The sequence below is a fragment of the Caretta caretta genome, chromosome 10, assembly GCF_965140235.1.
Source record: "Caretta caretta isolate rCarCar2 chromosome 10, rCarCar1.hap1, whole genome shotgun sequence".
NCBI classification, from domain to species: Eukaryota; Metazoa; Chordata; order Testudines; family Cheloniidae; genus Caretta; species Caretta caretta.
In genome coordinates, this window is record NC_134215.1 from 2,866,061 (window position 1) to 2,888,324 (window position 22,264).

At 46.0% G+C, this 22,264-nt stretch overlaps 1 protein-coding gene across 2 annotated transcripts in view; it reads right to left on the bottom strand.

The window, feature by feature from the left end:
• PRKCB (protein kinase C beta) overlaps nucleotides 1–22,264 on the bottom strand; it is a 250,814-nt gene that overhangs the window by 146,075 nt on the left and 82,475 nt on the right. For both annotated transcript variants that reach the window (XM_048866172.2, XM_048866171.2), the window contains exon 3: nucleotides 11,490–11,572. In XM_048866172.2, coding sequence (XP_048722129.1) covers nucleotides 11,490–11,572 — 83 coding nt within the window. The remainder of the gene's footprint in view (nucleotides 1–11,489; nucleotides 11,573–22,264) is intronic.

Genomic DNA, 22,264 nt, shown 5'->3' on the forward strand with positions numbered 1-22,264 from the left:
TGTTGCACTTTCCTTAAGCTCTCTTCAGAGCGAGATATTTAAGATGAAGATTTATTGCTTCACGGCTGAGGTTTAAAATTTAGGGCTGGGATTCAGAGTTTTCATGTCACTTTTGAAAAATCTGTTTTGTTCAGGTTCTGTGTTCATTTAAACATCTGGGAAAGCTGCAGTGGATTCCAACAGCCATCTACGTTTTGTACAGATCAACGGCCGCAATATTCCACAGGCTCATCTTTCTAGTCTATGCTTGATTTTCAGTTCCACACAGAGCAGCAGAGACCCCCAAAGACAGCTACAGTCGCCTTCCTATTTCCAAGGCCAAGGTGAGGAGCACCACACAAATGCCTGGACATCTCACCCAGCGGTCAATGTTCAAACTGGGCTAAATACCATTCATTGAGCTGGCCTGCAAATCACTGTTAGCCGCAACATTTGTTTTAGTTTAGTGACCTCAGTGGTAACCTTGTTATCTGAAATCAAGCTGGTGTGATGCAGCACCATGAATCTTTCTTACATCTCAGCAAAAGACATGTGGCCTGTTGTTATGAAGAATAATCCCTAGAGTTTTTCATGTCAGTTGCCAGGTTAAAGCAAATCCAACATTTGACATTCCTAGTCAGTTAAGTGACTGCCCCTCCTCTCACAGATAGTAAAAGCCAATTAAATCTTCCCATTACCAGATAGCTGCATTACCATAAAAATGCACAACTGAGTCTCTACAACCCAAACCTTATTGTCTGACATAATCATAGGTTGCTCCAGAATGATGACAGGCATATTAGAAACATCTTTAGGGAAGAGGAAATCTTTAGCTTTTCACTGGTTCAAAATGAACCCGGTGCCCTCAACTGATTCCTGATCTGGCTGGGATATTTCCATCTGTGGGAATATTTCTCAGCCTCGTGTCTTAAAGCTCCTTAAAAATGAAACTGCTGTAAGAAGCTTGATTCTCCACAGCACGCGGATCAGAAAGTTCACCCCGTGCGCACTCCATGCACCCGCAAAACATAAAAGCCTGCTACAAGCAGGGCTGGCTCTACATTTGTTGCCGCCCCAAGCAGCAAAAACACCTGCCGAATACACCGCCGCCAGAGAGAACAGGAACATCACAGCAAGCTGCCGCCAAACGGCCGCCGCGGGAAACAACGGAGAGGTGCTGCCGCCGACGTGCCACCAGGGCTGCCGCCGGAGGGCCACCCCACGAGCGGCCGCAGCGCTGCCCCTTCAGCAGCTTGCTTCGCTGGTGCCTAGAGCCAGCCCTGGCTAGAAGGCTGGGCCAAGTGCAAAATTCAGCGACAAAAGGAGAAGTTTCAGAGGAACAGCCGTGTTAGTCTGTATTCGCAAAAAGAAAAGGAGTACTTGTGGCACCTTAGAGACTAACCAATTTATTTGAGCATGAGCTTTCAAGCTCATGCTCAAATAAATTGGTTAGTCTCTAAGGTGCCAAAAGGAGAAGTGTTGCTTCCTTTTGAAGAGCCCAAGGAACTCTCATCTGCTCTTTATTTGCAGAAATAACATATTAAATATTAATTAATGCCCACTGGGTTGGCCTTTCCATGACTACCTGCCCGCTTAACTAGCTGCGGCGGTAATTCTGAGAGGAGGTTCCAGCCTGGGCGACCGGCAGGCAATAGAAGACCTGGGCAACATTTTTCACACTCACCCTGGCATCAAGCAGTTGCTCTCAAAACGTAGCAATTTAGTTTTAATTTAGACGTCTCCTTCCTAGGGAAAGGCAGCCCACAGTGAGCCTGCAATCCACCACTCGGCCACGTTCCACAGCAAGGCATAAGGAAAGCTCTTTCAGGAACCATCTAGTCCCCTCCTCACCTAGACAAAGTGACTGCCTAGCATGATTGACAAGAGCGGCTGCAAATTAAGTATTGCTGGAAGAGCTTCTTGAGGAAGTGAAAAAGAGGCTGGAGTAGATGCTAACATAGTCAAGGCAGGGGAAGGACAGAGAGACAAGTTAGAGACAGGGGAGAACTGCAGGAGAACCTGGAGTGGCTCAAAAAAAAAATCAAAACCCTTTTTTTCCTTTATTGTTCATTACCCTCTAGATGCTCAGATTCTTCTGTCTGCCCCTACACCAGGGAAGGATTGGATTCTCTACATGCATAGTGTCTAGATCTCTCCCTTCCATCTGTAAGCAGACCAATACCATATCTACCTCCCCTCCACCCAAACCCTCTGGGTCCTCTCTAGTCCTCCATCATTCTTCCCAAAATGAAACCAAAAGGGCTACTTCTACAGTAAGGTGCCACTCCGTAAAGAGAGATCTGCCGTTGTGCTGGCCCAGAGCAGACCGTGCTGTCATTCAATTGACCGGGTTGCTCCTTCCCCCTTGCTCCAGGGCGGACCAAGGGCAGGGCTGGTGGAGACAGAAGCTTCAGGAACCTTTTTCTTGATACCGCTTCCTTGCCCCTCCACACTGGCTCAGCAGTGCTGGCTGGCACGTGGGGGTTTTGGGTTGGGGAGAGGCAGTCAAGGCCCAGCCCATGCCCAGAGCCCTGGCCAGGAGGGCACTAGTAGCTCTCCACTGATTGCTTTATCCCTCCTCCCGCTCACACACATGCAAACTGATCTGAAATGTGGGTAGCCCACACAAAGGGGCAAGGTGCACCTGACCGCCTCTCCCCTCCCCCCATGCACCTAGGTAGATAGGTCAGCTCACAAGCAAACCCAAGATGAGTACAGGTGGCAGGATCCGGCCCAAAGCTTTCACTGCTCTCCCACTGCCAAACTTCATCGGAAATATCTTACAAAAGAAGAATAAGGTTAAGTGGTTCGCCCTTTTCCAAATCCTTCAATTTCATCTCTGTTGTAGCTGTTCCTCCTGGCTACCTTCGATTATTTCTGCCTCCCAGCGGAAAGGCTCTACAACCTCTGTGTGTCTTCCATAGATAAAAACACTCAGCTGTTGTGTGTCAGCAGTTCCAGTTTACTGGTTTCCAAAGTGGCAAAGAAAAACCAACAGCAAACTTCGGAGGTGCAACGTACATCTGTTGTTCGCCAGCACACTCCTCACCCCCTGTGGCCATTTATTTGTGCAGCTGCATGTTGGCTTGCAGCGGGGGGCTGAAAGCTCAAACTGCTTTTTTTGTTTCAAAATCAAAACCCAACAACAAAAGCCACAGATTGCAACGTTCTCCTCAGAGGTTATTTTGAGGCAAATATTTTGCCTTTGTTTCCAGACTCTTTTAAAAGCATATGTCATTTTCTATATTACTGCTCCAAACAATTTCAGATGCGTAAAAATGAATGTCATGTTGTGGGAATTAGTCAACAGAGCAATATAAGTAATACATTTGTAGGGTACATCCCCTTAGGTAATGGCTGTCCCAACTCCACCAATGCAATGGTGATTGCACACAAGTCAATCATTAACATTTAGCACTTATCAGACCTTTGTTTACCAGCAGAAAGGGCCAAGTTTTCCAAAGGAGACTCCAGCATCAACATCGGCAGAACATACTACAAGTGAAAAAACTTGCGTGTGAGGGTGCACAGACATCTCTGCACACACTCTCATTTTGAATGCAAGTACCTTTCTGTGACTGTGAAGTCCTGTTCTTTGCACAGAAGAAGCTGCCTCTGCACACAAGACGGGCACAGTTCAGAAGGCACCTTTAAAGACTTCTCTGTAGGTACATTAAAAAAAAATGTTATTTATATGTAAAACTCTCTGTTTACAGGGCTCATGCTCAGCTGGATCTGCTGGGGAGTGAGATTAAAACTACGAGGGTTAGGCCTTGTATCTCCCATTTCCTTCAGTTTGCGCCCAGTGGGAGGAGACCAGAAGACTGAGGGATTTAACCCTGGATATGAAATTGCATAGCATTTAGCAAGCAGTAGTAAAGGCCCTCATATTACCATGCAGCAAAGCTAGCTACAAGAAGGGGCTGCGGAAGTGCACACTATGCTGCTCACGGAAACAGCCAGGCAGACTAGCTGAAAAGCTGGCAGCAGGTATCTCTGCACTTTCACCCTCCCATTGCTTATCACCAAAATTAAAAGGCATCTGAAAGGTGTGTGTGCACAGAAGCATTGTTAGAGAGATTGCTTTGGGTGACTGAATTCAAGGAGGAGACACTTTCACGCTGCGCAAAAATGTCAAATATTTTATAACACACTTCATACGCAATTCCCCACGCTGTCTCTAGCTCTCCTTCCCCAATTGTTGTGTTAATAGAGCTGAATGGTGAAAACACCAAGGAGGGAGAAAATTTTAAAGGAAGGGGATGAAGTTAAAAAAAAATAAGATTTTAGCTAAACTTCAGGAAACACTTCCAGAGAAGGTGCCCCATTCTTTTTACCCTTTCCTCATAGGTAACGTTTTCTAAACCTCTTCTAATTTCTCCTCTGGACTCTCCCCAATTTGTCCATATCTTTCCTAAAGTGCGGCACCCAGAATTGGACACAGTGGTCTACTGACGCCTCACCAGTGCTGAGTAGAGTGGGACAATTATCTCCTATGTCTTATATATGACCTTCCTGTCAATACACCCCAGAATATTAGCTTTTTTTGCAACTGCCTCACGCTGTTGGCTCATATTCAATTTATGACCCACTCTACCTCCCCCTCCCCCCATCAGTGCTACTGCCTGATCCGTTCTTCCCCATTTTGTGTTGATTTTCCCTTCCTAAGTGAAGTACTTTGCCCTTGTATTGAGGTTCATACTGTTGTATCCACAAACTGATCCACATGCCTTATAATTCCCTGAGAGACACCCACCCCCCTTCTCTACTTCCACATATTAAATAGCAGAGTATTGCAATGAAATCACATATTAAGACTCCGGTATTTTCATAAAATCTGCAGTACACTAGGAAGATTGGATGGCTAAAAGATATGCCTGTAAGTTGCTGACCTTATTGTAGGAATCACTGGGTGAAATTCTATGGCCTGGTTTATGCAGAAGTTCACACTAGATGATCATAATGGCCTCTTCTGCCTTCCTCCATAGACTAATTATCTACATGAACAACTTTTTGCAAACCATTAGCCTGTTTGGTGCTGGTTTGCTTATTGTATTTCCCTTCTCCCTCCACTTACTAATTCATAATATTCAGTAATTAGCAAATTGACAGTAATTAGTGAGTTTCTCCATATAGAAGAAAGCTTCCAACCAAGACAGCAAAAAATTAGGTTTTTCCCTAGGCACTTTGGCTATTAGACAGGTTGTGTTGTGGATTCCTAGATTCCAAGGCCATTGTGATCATCTCGTCTGACTTCCTGAATTGCACAGGCCAGAGAACTGCCCAAAAGTAATTCCTGTTTACACTAGAGCAGATCTTTTAGAAAAACATCCAACCTCAATTCTCCATCATCAGCAATTTTTCTACCCACCCCATTCCTTGGTAAATTGTTTCAAGTGTTCGCTACCCTCCCAGTTAAGATGTATGCCTTATTTCCATTCTGAATTTGTCTAACTTCAACTTCCAACCATTGGCTCTTGTAGACCTTTATCTGCTAGACTGAAGCTCATTATCAAATATTTGTCCCCCTCGTAGGTACGTCTGGACTGTGATCAAGTCACTCCTGCACTTTCCAGGGGAAACAAAATGTGCCTTTTTCTTCAAAATACACACCCACAAAACTGAAGTCAACATGGGCCAGAAAAACAACCTCCAGTTCTGAAAGAAAGCAACACTAGGCACCTTGGGAAACTCCCCCAAACAAAGCCTAGCATGCTGGATAGAAGGTTTATCTACAACTCAACTGCAAAGTTTAGTATAAGGTCAGATCTACTCTACAGCCTTCTGTTGGCACAGGTCTGCCAGTCAGAGGTGCAGTAAGGTGTGGTCTCCAACCAGCATGGATGTGCTGGCAGAAACCCATCGCGTACACACAGCTATAAAAGCACAGTTGCACTTTTACCAGTGCAGCTTGTTTCACTCGGAGGGGTGGCTTTACTAACTCAGTACAGAGTGCAGCTTTGCCCGAATAGCCACATCCACACTGGAGTGCTTTGCCGGCGTGGGTTACCAGCCTTCTAACGCACTCAGCGCACACACGATCTGACAGTATTTATCCACATACTTCCAAGCACCGGAGCACTGTACATGGAATGGCATCTGCTAAACACAGGGGGGAAAAGTGATCCGGAGAGTAGCCGAGTTACCAGCTGGCCCAGGGATAAAGCAGTCCCCACAGAGCTGTGTGCTGCAGGAAGCAACACTCGAAGCATTTCTATGTCAACATTTTTTAAAAAGTTATGTTTTAATGCATTTACCCTTAACCCTCCACTGTGTGAAGGCCTCAAAACATCAGTTTTGCCAGGCTCCTCCTTTAGCCCTTAGAGCAGTGGGCCTCTACTATTCAGGCGGGGGCAGGTATTGACACCAGCTAACCCAGTGCCAGATACAGGAAGGACCTAACCAGACCATTTGTAGCTGTCAGCCCTTTGGCAGGACACCAGATCTGCTGAACATGCGAAAGCTGTGTTCGCCTCTCCAGCGCTATCCTTCTTATTCACCAACCAAATCATTAAAACCAAACACACTCCATCAAGGGTCTTCTCTGAAGCTGTAGGACTGGGGTCAAGTACACGTGTGTGTTACACAATACCCTGAAGTGTGCTGCTGACAACACGGAGGAGTTAGCACAACAAATAAACACACTCAGTGCACTCAATCGAACCCAGCCAGGGACTGTTGGTTAGTTTCACGTGACAATATTAAAAAGAACTTGGAATCCGGGCACTGATTGGTGGGAGAGGGGAATGAGGTCTGATCACATCTAAACAGCGAGGGGACCATCCACCCTGTTCCTGCCAAACCCAACGGTCAAAGCCCAAACACTCTCCAGCTCCTTCCAGCAGACTGTGACACAACACGGCTGCTTGGCATTTTTCTTTCATTTGCTGTGTCAAAGAAAAAGCAGCTCTCACCAAGCTAGCAACAAGCTCATGAAGCTTAAGTCTCCTCTGTCCATGCAGCCTGAAAGATGTACCTGGAAAAAAGCTTCCCGCTAGTTCCCCTGCTCCATTCTGGAGCTGGAGAAAGAGAATGATGGAGGGTCCCTGTTAGCAGGTCAGAAGGGAAATACAGGCTGAACTGAGAGACTCGCTCAGGAGTCACTCGGAAGTGAACCTGAGAAGCCTCATTTCCAAACAAAGGGTGACCCTGCAAAAAAAGCAGATGAAGGGTACGCTCCCACACCAGTGCAGAGGAATTAGCAGAAAGGGAATGAGTCTGTAGCTAAAAATAAGGCTCACGTTACTTAGCATCAGTGTAAGCAATGGGCTGGGAAGGTGTGAGGGAATCAGGAACGGGATGGGCCTTTCACCGCTAAGTCACCGGCCAGGCTGGCAGTGACGAATTGTTTAGTGGCCTGTGTAGCAAGAAATATTCTTAAATTTAGATGTGTGCACATGTAGTACAGCCCCCAGCTGCAGAACCTTGGCTCCTGAGCTCAAACTGTGGCCGCTCGTGCTTCTGGCTCTGAAGGTCCGTGGTTTGGGTGCCTGTGTCAGCCAAGAGAGCAGCTGTCCGTCACACCCCTACCACAGAACTCACACATCCCCTACTGGCATTTTCAGGACTGGATGGGCCGTGAGAATTCTCCACTCAGTTGTAGAGGGGCTCCCTCCACAACAGGGTTGTGTCCCGTTGTCCTACCGCCTCGGTCCCAGGGTTGGCTGCAAAAGGAACAGGCAACCCTTTCTCCTGCTGCACAAAGCTAGCTATGTGGGGGACTGAGAGGTACACTTGCATTTGTAGTCACATCTGTAGTATCCTCATATCGGGGAGCAAATCCCTAGACAGCGTAGCGGGGTCCAATGTGAGAGCCACCCTCCCTCCGATGTCCAGACAGCATCATGCTCTTAACCCTTCCTTCCAGCACTTCACAGCCCTCCCCAGCCCAGGCTCCCCACAGCCAGCTCCTGACTGGTGTAGACACCCCCATTTAGGGTGACCAGACGGCAAGTGTAAAAAATCGGGATGGGGTGGGGGGTAATAGGTGCCTATATAAGAAAAAGCCCCAAATATTGGGATTGTGCCTATAAAATTGGGACATGTCACCCTAGCCCCATTCCACCTCCTTTCCTGACCTTGGGTCTCTCCTGTCTTCTCCCATGAGTAAGAGGCAGGGGACCTTCATATACAGAGTTTCCTGCAGTACACATGACTAGGAGCCAGCATGCGACTTCCCACTACAGCTCCATTTGGAAAGGGGCCAAGGTGCTCTGGGACGTGTGCACATGCCTCCGTTCGATGCAGCGACAGAGCCCATCACCGGAAGGGCCAGAGCCCCATGACATGATGCAGAAAGGCACCTTTTCAAAATCTCTGCACACGACCTAGTTATTCCCCACTTCCGTTTGTAGTAGCAACAGAATGTATATTTAGCCACCACATTTGGTTAAACTTTAATCTCCTGCTCCCACTGTTTCTATTTTTAACTGGCATTCTGGTGCATTGTAGCATAGAATATCAGGGTTGGAAGGGACCTCAGGAGGTCATCTAGTCCAACCCCCTGCTCAAAGCAGGACCGATCCCCAATTAAATCATCCCAGTCAGGGCTTTGTCAAACCTGACCTTAAAAACTTCAAAGGAAGGAGATTCTACCACCTCCCTACATAACCCATTCCAGTGCTGCACCACCCTCCTAGTGAAAAAAAGTTTTTCCTAATATCCAACCTAAACATCCCACACTGCAACTTGAGACCATTACTCCTCGTTCTGTCATCAGCTACCACTGAGAACAGTCTAGAGCCATCCTCTTTGGAACCTCCTTTCAGGTAGGTGAAAGCAGCTATCAAATCCCGCCTCATTATTCTCTTCCGTAGACTAAACATCCCCAGTTCCCTCAGCCTTTCCTCATAACTCATGTGTTCCAGCCCCCTCATCATTTTTGTTGCCCTCCGCTGGACTCTTTCCAATTTTTCCACATCCTTCTTGTAGTGTGGGGCCCAAAACTGGACACAGTACTCCAGATGAGGCCTCACCAATGTCGAATAGAGGGGAACGATCACATCCCTCCATCTGCTGGCAATGCCCCTACTTATACAGCCCAAAATGCCATTGGCCTTCTTGGCAACAAGGGCACACTGTTGACTCATATCCTGCTTCTCGTCCACTGTAACCCCTAGGTCCTTTCCTGCAGAACTGCTGCCGAGCCATTCGGTCCCTAGTCTGTAGCGGTGCATTGGATTCTTCCGTCCTAAGTGCAGGACTCTGCACTTGTCCTTGTGGAACCTCATCAGATTTCTTTTGGTCCAATCCTCCAATTTGTCTAGGGCCCTCTGTATCCTATCCCTACCGTCCAGCGTATCTACCTCTCCTCCCAGGTTCGTGTCATCTGCAAACTTGCTGAGGGTGCAATCCATGCCATCCTCCAGATCATTTATGAAGATATTGAACAAAACCAGCCCCAGGACCAACCCTTGGGGCACTCCACTTGATACCGGCTGCCAACTAGACATGGAGCCATTGATCACTACCCGTTGAGCCCGACAATCTAGCCAGCTTTCCATCCACCTTGTAGTCCATTCATCCAGCCCATATTTCTTTAACTTGCTGGCAAGAATACTGTGGGAGACAGCCTCAAAAGCTTTGCTAAAGTCAAGGAATAACACGTCCACTGCTTTCCCTTCATCCACAGAGCCAGTTATCTCCTCATAGAAGGCAATTAGATTAGTCAGGCATGACTTGCCCTTGGTGAATCTATGCTGACTGTTCCTCATCACTTTCCTCTCCTCTAAGTGCTTCAGAATTGATTCCTTGAGGACCTGCTCCATGATTTTTCCCGGGACTCAGGTAAGGCTGACTGGCCTTTAGTTCCCAGGATCCTCCTTCTTCCCTTTTTTAAAGATGGGCACTACATTAGCCTTTTTCCAGTCATCCGGGACTTCCCCCGATCGCCATGAGTTTTCAAAGATAATGGCCAATGTCTCTGCAATCACAGCCGCCAGCTCCTTTAGCACTCTCGGATGCAACGCATCCGGCCCCATGGACTTGTGCACGTCCAGCTTTTCTAAATAGTCCCGAACCACATCTCCATCTCCAGTTCAATCCCCTTTCTTGTAGCAGTTGCTGAAATTAATCAGTTTTCATGGTAAAAAAGTTAGACCTTCCAGACTGGCCTGAAGTGCATTGGCAAAATCATTGCAGGGAATCTTACATGGCTGTGCCCCCACACGGCCCGGCTTCCTTGTAGACATCAGGATTCACCAAGAAAAAAAGGAAATCATTCATTAAACCACCACTATGGTTTTTCAGAACAGCTGGCTTTAAAAGTGGCAGATTTTCACACTAACTGTTTTATTAGTTTTCAGTAAGTAATTATACTTGATATTGTTGCCTTGTCAACTTCCTGTCATTCCTTCCTGGGAAAGTTACAGTGATTGGTGCAAGGCTGACCGTGCAAAGCAAAAGGGAGGTGTGAAATTGATTGAAATGTTTTTTCCTGGGGGCAGGAGAGGGTTTGACAAACATGCATGACTTTAATTAAATCTGAGAGCTAATATTGTGATTGAGATTCTTGAAAAAATATGTATTTTTTTCCGATAAACACCCACGGCATTAAGATAATCAGGGATGACTTTGTATATTAATGACCAAGAGTCTAAATTGTAATAGAGGCGAATTCTCATCAAGTATTGCAGTAATGGATAGGGCTAGCTCTTTTAATACAGACTGGATTGTGGCATGATAATTAAGATGGGTCAGGATCAATAGATTCTTTAGGGCTCAGAGGAAACCCTGTAGATTAGCCACCCACTAAAGACAGATTTTTAAAAACTACAACTCATCTCCTGACAGTTAGTTCATCAGTGTGACAAAAGATGAAATGATCAGCTATTTCAGCTAGGGTAGATGTTTAAGAAGTATCTCCAGGGACAACAGAACAGTCTGTGAGGTCTTTGACAGCATGATTCGAATAACTATTTTAGCACTTAGAAGTGCTTGGCAAGGGTTAATTAACCCTTGGAAAAACAGGTTAGCCAGTGCAGGAGGTATATTAAATATGAACATTTTACAGATGGGGAAACTGAGGCAGTAACTTAGTCAAGGTACCAGAGGCAGTTGGGCGCACAGCTGGGATGACAGCTCAGGTTCCCAACCTTCTGCTTAAGCCTCAGCACTTCTTCTGTGACACTGAGGTGGTTTCCCCTCAACTGGCCTCAAGTTACCATCTACCTGAAGGTCTTTATTATAAAACATCAAAAATATACAACTAGGTCACATGACTGTAATAGTGCTGAAATTTGAGGTTCATGTGAAAGGGCAACAGTTTCACTGGCTAAACAATTATCAGCCAAAAGAGGCAGTGGAATCTCTTCTCAAAAGCTTTGTTGTGCGTACAAGACACAAAAACAGAATATTTATTGAGGGGCAATTTGCATTCAAAATCTGCCCCCACAATTAACATTTCAAGCAGGGGTTGAAATTTTTACTGGCAATCTGGCTCACCAGTGTCTCTCCCAATGACTTCACATTGCAAACCCATTAACAGGAGATCAGCTGCTGAATTTACTTACATCAGAAGCAGGACCTTTATCAGCACCCGGGCAGGAGAAAGTAACAAATTCATGGCACCGCTTGTGTACAACGAAGCAGCAAACTGCAAAGAGAATGTAGTGAAAATGTCAATCAAAAGGTAAATGAAAGGCTTGTAACTAGTTACATCAGGACTAGAGGCTTTTCCACAGGAAACATGCTGAATTATTACATTTCATTTTCTATTTCTTTATAAGACACGTCTAATAAGCCTCCTATCAGAGCCGTTTTTCAAAAATGTTTTCTATCAGCAGTCAGAATTAACAGCATTATTCAGTTATTTCTCAGCAAAAAGACACCCACAACTCCTAAGGCAGGTCATTTTTCAACAAGACCATGGTGGAATTTAAGAACAGCCTGTTGCATGGTATCAACAGAGGTTGCATTTCACTGCAACTTCATTGACATGAAAAGCTGAATGAGCATCATAAACAACTAATGGAAAGCGTGGATCACATCTACTTCCACTTAACTTAGCATCACTTATGTTGGATGCTCTGAAGTTATCTCAGGAATAAATCATCCTGCCATGCTCGGACTCCCACCTCTCTCAAGGTGAATGTACACTACAGGAGAGAAAGAGCATCAGCAGATAGATAAGAGGGCTGTACAGCACAACAGACATTGAGCTTTAAAGGGGTGGGCAGATAAGTTTGTGGGAGGAAAACTCTCTCCTCCAGCACCAGAGGCTCAGTAATTTGCCATACTATGAAAGCAGTTGTCCCTTCCTCTTCTCTAAAGCTTTTCGAATTTACAGGAGGAACCCATCCACAGATTCAGGGCCTGTGTGTGGAGGTCTTCCCTCTAGAAATATCACGAATAAATAAGTCACAGTATGCTAAGGCCAAGGTTTTCAAACCTGGATGCCTAAAATTCCATCTACATGCCCTGATCCAGCAAAGCACTTAAAGAACATGCCTAACTTTAAACATGCAAGTCACACCACTGAAGCCCATGGGACTACTTGAGCTTAGAGTTACGTATGTGAGAACATGGTTTGCTGGATCAGGGCTGCCTATAGGCAGCGAAATCAAAGTGGCCTGGCCAGTTTGCTGAAAGCACTTTGACTTAGATGCCTAAATACTAATTTAACTGTAGGCACCCAGGGGTGAAAGCATAAGCCTCAGGGTTTCTGCACAGTTCCAGGCTTTATACTGGCTTACTGAAAATAACGGATATTTACTCCCATCTTACAAAACATTCACACCAGCTTCTCTTGAAGAAAAACAAAGACTACGGGTACTCTGAGTCACATACCTAAGGTGCAAACACTGGCAAACTGTGAAGGTAAAGAAACCAAGGCATTAAGCCCAGAGTTCAATGTGGTCTTGCAAACAAGATTGGGGGAGGTAGGGGGGAGCTGAAAATAGTAAGCTTGGAAGTATTTGGCTGTATTGTTAAAAGCCCACATGTTTAAATGATTATACGCCATCTGTGCTCTTGTAAAGTGCAGAGGGGTGGGTGCTCAGCAATTCCCTGGAGCTTAGCGGTGCGCCTTGTATGACAGGGCCCTTCATTTACAAAGAAGGGAGCTTTTAAATTCAACCACTCTTCTCTCTGATCAACAAATGCACGTCCCTAACAGAACCACGTGAATAACTACCAGCAGACAATGCGAAGTTAGACCCCTCCTGCTTCCAGATTGCAATTTTCTCATGTTCATAAAGACACATTTGTTTTAAACACTGGAGAGTGGTCATGAATATTTGAAATTTGAATGGCGTCGCTAAGTCCTGTTTGTCTAAAAAGTCACATCACCTTGTTTCTGTTCGGAGCAGAATGAGCATTCAAGCTTAAACACACCACCACGTGCGGATGTGATGGCCATCATCCTGGCTGACAATCCAGGGACTGAACCAAGGATTTGGACAGCTACAACCAGCAGCTGCTACAGATTGAGCTAAAGAGCCCAGGCTCTGCAGGTGGGGCGATAGACTCATGGCCACTGCAGACTGAGCGCAGAGGGCTGTGAATCTCGAACATCCACCAGTAGCTGGGAGCAGGGATCCAACCGAGGACAGTCAGCACCAAACCCACAGGTTTCTACTTCTTGAGCGAAAGGCAAAGTCACTAAGCTTGGAGTCAGTGGCAAGCGCTTCTAGGGCCTGGTTACAGAAAGCTGAAGGAGACAATCACATGCCTAAGGCAATATCTTACTAGGCACTTCCCATGCAGACTGGTGCATGCCCACAATTTAAACTATCGTGTCTGAATTTGCACCCTCTAGACTGGGATTATTTGACATTTCACAGAAGAACCAACCCACAACAGAGCACAGTGCTGAAGGATTTGAATGAGTAGTTGAAGAAAGTGTGTGTTAAATCCCTCAGCACTACCAGTCACCAGCAGTTCCTGGGTTAAACAAAGTAACCTTGGCAAGACAAGATGCCCAGTGAAATGCTGCTTGGCCAAATGCACCCGGTCTCCTGAGTCTTCTCTCCCTCCCATCCTCGCCCAGCTCTGCACTACCTACCAGGTGTTCAGTAGGCACAGTGAGCTCTCTACCTGGCGGCATAAGTAGAACTGAATGGCAGCTGTGAATTTGGCATGGTCTTTAGCTAGCGAAGAACTTGTCTGGGTTGCAAGGCAACTTTGACTATGACTCTTCTGGCCACATCACGTTAAAACTCCATACCCCACCACATGAGCCTCTTCTCTCCTAAAGCACAACTCCTTCCCTTGAGCAGCTTTGAAATTAAATTCAAGAGCAAAAGAAAATACATGGTGCAAAAAGTTCAACAAAGAAGCGTGGAAGGTATGTAACAGAGAGATGGGAATCACTGATGTGTGCATATATGAAAATGAAGGCTTGATTACATGGGTACAGGACATCTTTTTTGAAGGAACAAAACACAGAGCAAGTGAAACCTGCAGCTAAACCTCACAGTCCCCTCATTGTAGCTAGATGTAGTGGGGCATGTGCTCTTCCAATTCCCAACGTTTCATTATGAAAAGTGAAGGTAGACAGGTTTTTATGAGAGGCACGATTACTGCCAGTAATTCCTTCCTCCCGAAGGAACTTGGATTGGCTCCTCCAAGCCCCACAAGTATCTGGCTTCTTGAACCACTGAGCCTCCTTCACAGGTTCTCCTCTGCTCTCGGTTACTCATCTGCGTACAAAGGCAGCACAATCTGGGAAGCAGGAAGGAAGAAATTAAGAATCTATTGGCAACGATCTCCCTGAACCTGGGTACAAATTAAAATATGCCTCCAAGACACACTCAAGTGCAGGTGCCCTCAGGATGTTGCAAGATGAAGGGTAAATTCCATTGTGGCTTCTTTAATTTTTGCTTGGACTGTAACAAGTGAGGTTGTTCCTGGACTGAGTGGCCCTTTGCTGTACAACTTTCCTCCCCACCCTCCAAATATGAAGGAAAAAGGAAAAAAACTCTGCTGTTGAATGCAAGCTTCACTGTGAAAATCGAGAAGGCAGGCAGCAGTGCTCTCTTCCCAATACTGTGCTCAGGGTCATCAAATCTAATTCATGCCTTGCCTGGCTCAAGGGAATCCACACTATAAATTTGAGTCAAGTAGTTTGGATTGAGCCTATATTCAAGATGTACAGGAATGGTATTAAATGTCACCTATTATAATAAGCGGATAGCAATAGACTGCTGACAACAAAAGCAGTGCTTGCCAACAATGGACAATAAAAGATGGAGCACCTTAAAAAGAGTGGATTAGAATGGAGACGATTAAAAGATAAAGCTGTAGGTTGTGCTTTAAATTATTAGTGGCCAGTTTGTTAAATGTCTTCGATTCTACTAAGGGGCTGGCTTCAGTTCACTTTCCTAACAAAAGTTTAGACTGTGTATTTCACTTCAGCTCTCCTCAACTGTTAATAATATGAAGCTGGATACTCAGGTGGGGACTGGATTACGCAGATTTGACAGTGTGTCATGGAACTTTTCAACTTTATGAAGCTGCCCCACCTCGATTCTGGCTGAGAGCTGCAATTCCCTAACAGCGGAGTGCTTTATACGGAATGGCTGAGTGGTCTAAAGTCTAGTTCCTAATAAAATAGTGACCACCCACCTACCTACCTACCACCCGTATGTGAGAAGCCATCGAGACTGAATTCTCCTTCAGAAGGTCAGAGCTTCTGGTTGGGTTGAAGCAGCCTGACAGTATGGTGTGGAGAAAATACCACAGACAGCCACCACAGCAGAGAATTTGGGCTATAGGTCAAGGAGTCCAGTCTCCATCAGGCAACTTCAGCCTGCATTAGAACTTCTTGATCTTTTCATACTGAACTCACCAACCCAAATAGGAGGTTCTCTTTGCTGCATGCTCCTCATTGCTGTAAATGCCCTGCCAGCCCCAAACTGTCCTCCCCACCAACCAACCCCATTCAGCTTCAAACCATCAACTTAACGCTTCTGGTCATTCTCATAGCACTCACCAGCACAAGCCAGGAGAGCCCCAGCAAGAGTGACAATGGACTGGGGCGGGCGCAGCTGCCCTGGCCTTCACTGCCTCTTTCCCCGTCATTTATCCTCCCAGCCTTAGGGTGGAGCAGTAAAGAAAAAATTAACAGGAGATGATCTAATTCCCTTCCCTGATTCCAACACGGGTCACACAATTTGGCCATAAATTTGACTTTTAAATGTTTCCCACTGTTATGTTTGGGGTTTGTTTTTTTTGTTTTTGTTTTTTTTTGTTACTAAGCCAAGATGGATGAGTCTAGGCTGAAGTGATGAGATCCCTGGACAGGAGGAAAATGACAGACTTGGGAGAACTGATTTGCATGTGGAGAAAAGCAAAAGGGCAGCAGCGGAAGCTGCATTTACAGAGAGGCTTTAAAAATAGAGACACAAAGGAAAGCGGAATCCACAGGTGCACCCACTAGGCAGAGAACTCAGCCAGAGCAGGCCTCTCACATCTTTCCATGCCAATACAACTCCTCTGGAGGAAGATCTCGTTGGAATTCCAAGCAATGGCTCATCCCAAAGTTAGGTCTGAGCTCTCCCTGCTGCTCCACAGGAAGAAGTGAAAACACCCCTCTTTTTTCCAGAGGAGGAAAGACAGAAGTAAACTGAGGCAGCCATGTTGATCCCACTGTACTGAAAATAGCGGGGAAATGAAGAGAAAGCTGTTTGCTAGACAGACCAAAAAGAATCAGCAGGGGGAAACCACAAAGTGACCCAAATTCGAAGAGGATAAATATGAACAAGTTAAATGGCAAATCAATTTTCACTGGGTAGTTGCCAACATGTCATTGAACCAGCTTCCTCTGTGGTCAGATGAACCCGACTTCTACAGAAGAGATTCACTCCTTGAATCCTGCCCACGGAGCAGAGAGATTCTCATCCATATCTTCATTTGTCTTTTCCATTTCTGCGGCTTCCCCCTCAGCCCCTCCCCACCCAACCCTCACCCAGTGCATCCACTAAGACCATCTTGCCAATCAGACCATGCTCTTCGAATCCCTCCCCCGGAACTCTTCACTGCCTCAAGATTAAGCATCTTGTCCAGGCTGCAAGAACCTGTGAGAGTGCCCCCCTCCTTGCTTACATGACCTAATCCCTTACCGAGTGCCACTCCAATGCCAACTGCCTGGATCAACCATTTGTCAGCATCTCCCGCCATTGCTTTGATGCTTCCCTGCTGTCCTGTGTGCATGAAACCCCCTTCCGGAGCGGACACACCAGACCTCTACCCTCGCGGCTCACTTCCGATGCGACATAAGAAGAGAGTCAGACATTGATTTATATGGACAGAGGCCACCCTGCTATGCTGTGCCCTCACCTCTCCTGAGTGATCCTCCCACTGCGGACCCTGCTCTTCCTCCCCACTCCTTCCCACTCCAGTCCCTTCCTTGTGTCGCGTCTGACGTTGGCGTTTAAGCTGACTACCATCATCCCTGCCTTGCTCTCATTGTGAGGCACCCACTACGTTTCTTGGGACTGCGAATGCAACCACTAAAATGTGGGCTAGGCAAAATTACCGTAGCAAGCCAGCAAGGGAAACGGACTAGCCTGTGTGTGTGCTGAGTTAGCCCCCAAGTAACATTTAGTCTTGATGGAATGCCGGAGCAGATGGCATCTGGCCGTATGCCCTTTCCCTTTGTGGACACAAAAGGTAGCCTCACTTCTGGACACATGGAATACCCCAATTTCCATCACTGATGCTGGTTTAACATAGCTTTTCCATCCAACTTATTACAGTAATACTCATTTCCTCACTAGCTCTGTTACAGAGTTCATTTACGATTTCAAACACATGGGCAAGAGGCTTAATGATCTCCTGATACATTAACAAGTTGGGTGGGAGTTTTGGGAGTGCTCCTCATTTGCCCTAACTCTGCTACAACCCCCAACTATCTTCAATGGGAGCAGAATGAGGCCAACACTGAGCACTCTTGAAAACCCCACCCACTGGGTACATAGCACTTGCTGTTTCATAGAATCATAGAATATCAGGGTTGGAAGGGACCTCAGGAGGTCATCTAGTCCAACCCCCTGCTCGAAGCAGGACCAATCCCCAATTTTTGCCCCAGATCCCAAATGGCCCCCTCAAGGATTGAACTCACAACCCTGGGTTTAGCAGGCCAATGCTCAAACCACTGAGCTATCCCTCCCCCCCTTTCACCTGCAAGCTGCTTGGTGTTGCAACTTCAACTTTCCTTATCAACCTATTTACATTTCCCAACCATCACCCTTTGAAAGACTCCACCTGAAACCTTTCCTTTCTTCAACAGACTTCGAGTCCATGCATTTTGTTATTGTATAATGGGCTGACAAGTTCATTTGGTGAGCTGATCCTAGGAGCTTTTATAAAGTCACCATTATGTACCTTTCTTCAAAGGAACAAATAAAAAAAATTTCAAAGCCGCCTCAGTCTAAAGCTGTTCATCCTCTTAAGCCGTTCTTCCTAGGATCGGACACCCCTCCCCATGCCAACGAAGTCCTGAATTGGAATACATTTCCAGACAAAATAAATCTGAGGAACACCATTACCAGTATCGGAATAAGCAAGATGCAGTGAAGGTTAGAAGCCAAGTTAAAAAAAGTTTTGTTACTTATACTTTTGAATACTGGAACCGAGAAGGATTTTACAAACTTGTTGTAGGACAAGGCTAGGTGAGGAGGGAAGACCGGAAGGGATCAGCTTAAAGGAGAAAAGGGAAAGGGACGAGGGTAAAGGATGGAGATAAGCATTGTTCCACCTGCCCTCCATGCTAAGAGGAGAGACTGTGAGCAGCTGGAGCCAATAGTCCATAAGCAGAAGGGGAACCAAGAGAGAGACAAATCTGAGGCTCAACTTTGGCCTGTGTCCCTTTCTCTTGTGAAGGAAGGAAAGCACCACGCCTTCATTTTAAGCTTCCCGCTGCATGAGCGGCAGAGGTTTCGAAACATCCGTTTCTAGTGACAAGAGAAACTAGGAAGCCTAGGTCTACTCAGAAGTTCAAACCATCCCAAGTTTTGTAGTACAGACTGTCCCCATGCTCTTTTGAGGTTTCATTTCAGAGCTTAATAATTAAGGAAGTCATTAAATATACATACACAGCTAACACTTCCCAGCCTTTCAGTGGCATCCTGCAGGGCACATTAGCAATGCAACATTCTGCCACCGAACAGAAAAATGACTACGGTGCCTTCAAAATGTTAAACGTCATAGCTCAATGAAGTCAGCGATACCCCCACCACTGTTGCAAACAAGCAGAGGAACACCGATTGTTGCGTCCATAACACAGATTGCTGTAATGGAAATCAATGAGGGGGCGCGGATGGGGGGTGGGGGGAGACACAAAAACCCCCTATGAACATGTAACCCTCACCTACACATCTAGGGCCTGATCCAAAGTCAGTCAATGGGAAGCTTTCCATTGATTTCATTGGGCTTTCGATAAAGCCCTTCGGCCCCAAACCTGCAAACATTAAAGCACATGCCTAATTCTTAAACAGGACTAGTTATGTGAAGAGTCAGCTCTTGCAAATGAGTAACAAATGGGATTACTCACATGACAGAAGCTATGCAGGTGCTAATGCGTTTGCAGGATTGTGCCATAATTTTTACAAAGCTGCACCCCACCGAACACAGAAGAAAGAAGATTATCAGATCTATCCTCTGCTGACTAATCCAGTGCTTTACACTGGAAAGGAATTACTCAGTTTCCACTCTACTGAGCAAAATCCAAGGTCTGATTTTCACAAATGTTCCACAAGGAGCAAGCTCAATCAGGCAACTAAACATCTTTATATATGCACTGGTACCTCTGGGAGGCACTCTTTTGCGCTAGTGTATTAATTTCATTACACTTAGGAGTTGCAAGATTGTATCTTCAGCAGCTTAGAAATTACAGTACAAGCAACAGCTTCCCCAGGTCTCTAATTTGTAGATCTTATATGGATAATAAAGTCATCAAACCACACAGATAAGCTGCACAGATCATGAGCAGTTTGTAGAATCAAAACCAACATTAACAGACATTCCTTTATCATTTGCCACGGCTTAATGCAGGAACGTCTGCTGGCCTGAAATTCCCACTCAGTGAACATATGTGATCTCTAATACAGTCATTCAGGGGCAAAAACACCACCTTACACTCACTCACTCACACACTTTAAGAAATCTTGTTTAGGAAACGTACCATTTTCCATACCAGCTTGAACACCAGTCTCTCAGAATGGTATCCTCCATCTGGCTGTAGCTAACATGGATGCTTCACAGGAAGATAAAAGCCATCTCTTTGCACCTGTGCAATGCTGTACAAATGGGTGTGAAGGAAGGGAGGGAAGATGGTTTCCCGGTAGTGGGGAAAAGCAGATTAACCCTGAGGTCCAGCATCATTTCATTTGAGATTTTTAGAACAGGAAGCCTGTGTTGTAGAGGAGGCCAGGAGGGCTCTAGGTCAGGTGGCCAAACTAAGGAATAGACAGAGTTTGAACTCTGTCAATCCCTTGAATTTAACAGGCTGCCCGCCAAGATCCATGTAGACGGGGTGCTAATTCTGCCACAGAAGTTGTCTCTCTTCTGCTACGTCTTATAGTCCTGTCACGAACTGGGGAGGAGGAGTCCCTGACTCTGAAAAGCTGGGAGCAGCACCCAGGTTTCCCAGGACAGCAGCTCAGAGAGTACTATAAACTGCTCCTGCTGATTGAAGGCATCTTCAGCACAACGACAGGCTTGGGGCTTGGACACAGTCACGCTCTCACGATGTGCCACGTGCGGCAGTGGACGCCTGTTTGCAACAAGACAACGGCAGGCCAGGCCAGTTTGGCATGAAAGTGAGCACCACAAGTGAAGAGCCATTTAACAGCAGTGCTGTGTCAGCTATCCACATAAAAGCAGCACTGGGAACCTAATTCATGATGAGTTAGAAGAGCAGCTCCAGTAAAAGTCTGCCAGTAAGAGGACTAGATGTTTCACTCAAGAAACACACACACCGCCAGTTTAACAGTGCAGCAAGAAAACCGTAGTCGATTTGACTGCTTCCCTATAATGAAGGTTTTAGCACAGAAATAATGTGTTCCAAGGTCCCGCTCTCCAGCAGAACACCCCAACAGCAAGACACCAGGGTATTTGCAAGCGTGTGTGACTCTGGTGGTAGGAAAGCAGGCAAGTGTGGAAAGCAATAAAATCACTTCGAAGCGTCTCAGCCTAAAATGCAACCTGTAACAACCCCCAGGGAAGTTGTAGAGCAGTTTCCCAAGCAAATCAGTGTGTGCTGCCAAGAAAAACAGGACAAAAATTTGTTCCAGGAGTATGGATTTTAGAGAGTAAAAGTCTAGTTGCGCTACCAGGGAGGAAAGGGCCTTGCTGGGAGGTCCTTCTCAGCCTGACTGCAAAGACAGAGAGTTAGATAGGTCTGCCATAGACAGGCAGTTCATTGAATTCAAGCTTGTTAAGTGCTAAGCAATGCTGTGGGAGAAGCTGGATGGTAGCAGGTGTTCACTATTGTGCAACAATATTGCTACTAATTAATGCAACATGAACTGTGTATCTTCCAAGCATGGGAGGTCAGCTACAGTGAGGGAGAGGTAGGTCCAGGATTTCTCTGCAGTGCTTCTCCGCCCTGGGGAGAGTGGTGGGAGAACTCGGACGCACAGGAGCTTTTTCATATTCTAAACCAAATGCCCAACATCTGTGACACAGCAAGTGCTAATCTGGATAAGACAGCTGTACATCATTGATTTTCTTCCTCCAGATCTCGGCATGTTTTTTCCTGTGTTCTCAAAACAGACTCTGCTTCTGTGTAGCAACCACATCTGATCTAGAGTAAGTGAATTAGAACAATTATCCTTAGCAGTCAACAGAGAAAAAACAAAGGTCTTCAAACAACAGGAAACATTTAAACTCCATAAAAGAAAAGACTGGTAACCAAGAGGGCAACTGGACAGCAGACCAAGCTGCCAGGGAGTGCTGGAAATGCTGTCCCCGGGAGATTATTTTGAAGCGAAGAGTAGACAAGTAGCCATTAGCATTTTTTGGTAGGACCAACGGGCTAAACCCAGCTACACAATGCAGGGGGGTAGAGGTAAAGGCTTGAACTGACTCAACCACCTCTACCAGTTCTCAAGAGCTATGACTGTGGATCCCACATGATGCTCTAGAACAAAGTTACGGGGCCAGTAAAAGAATTCATTAGCTTATATAGGGCCCAGCATGCGCTTCTATGCCAGTAAGACACCATGCAAACAATCAGGAATACACAATGTGGGTTTCTCCATGGTGTTCATAGCCTATAATTCATGGCATGACTAGCCCTGTCTCTTTGCCACTAGTCTAACCCAGGGGATGGAAGGAAACTCCT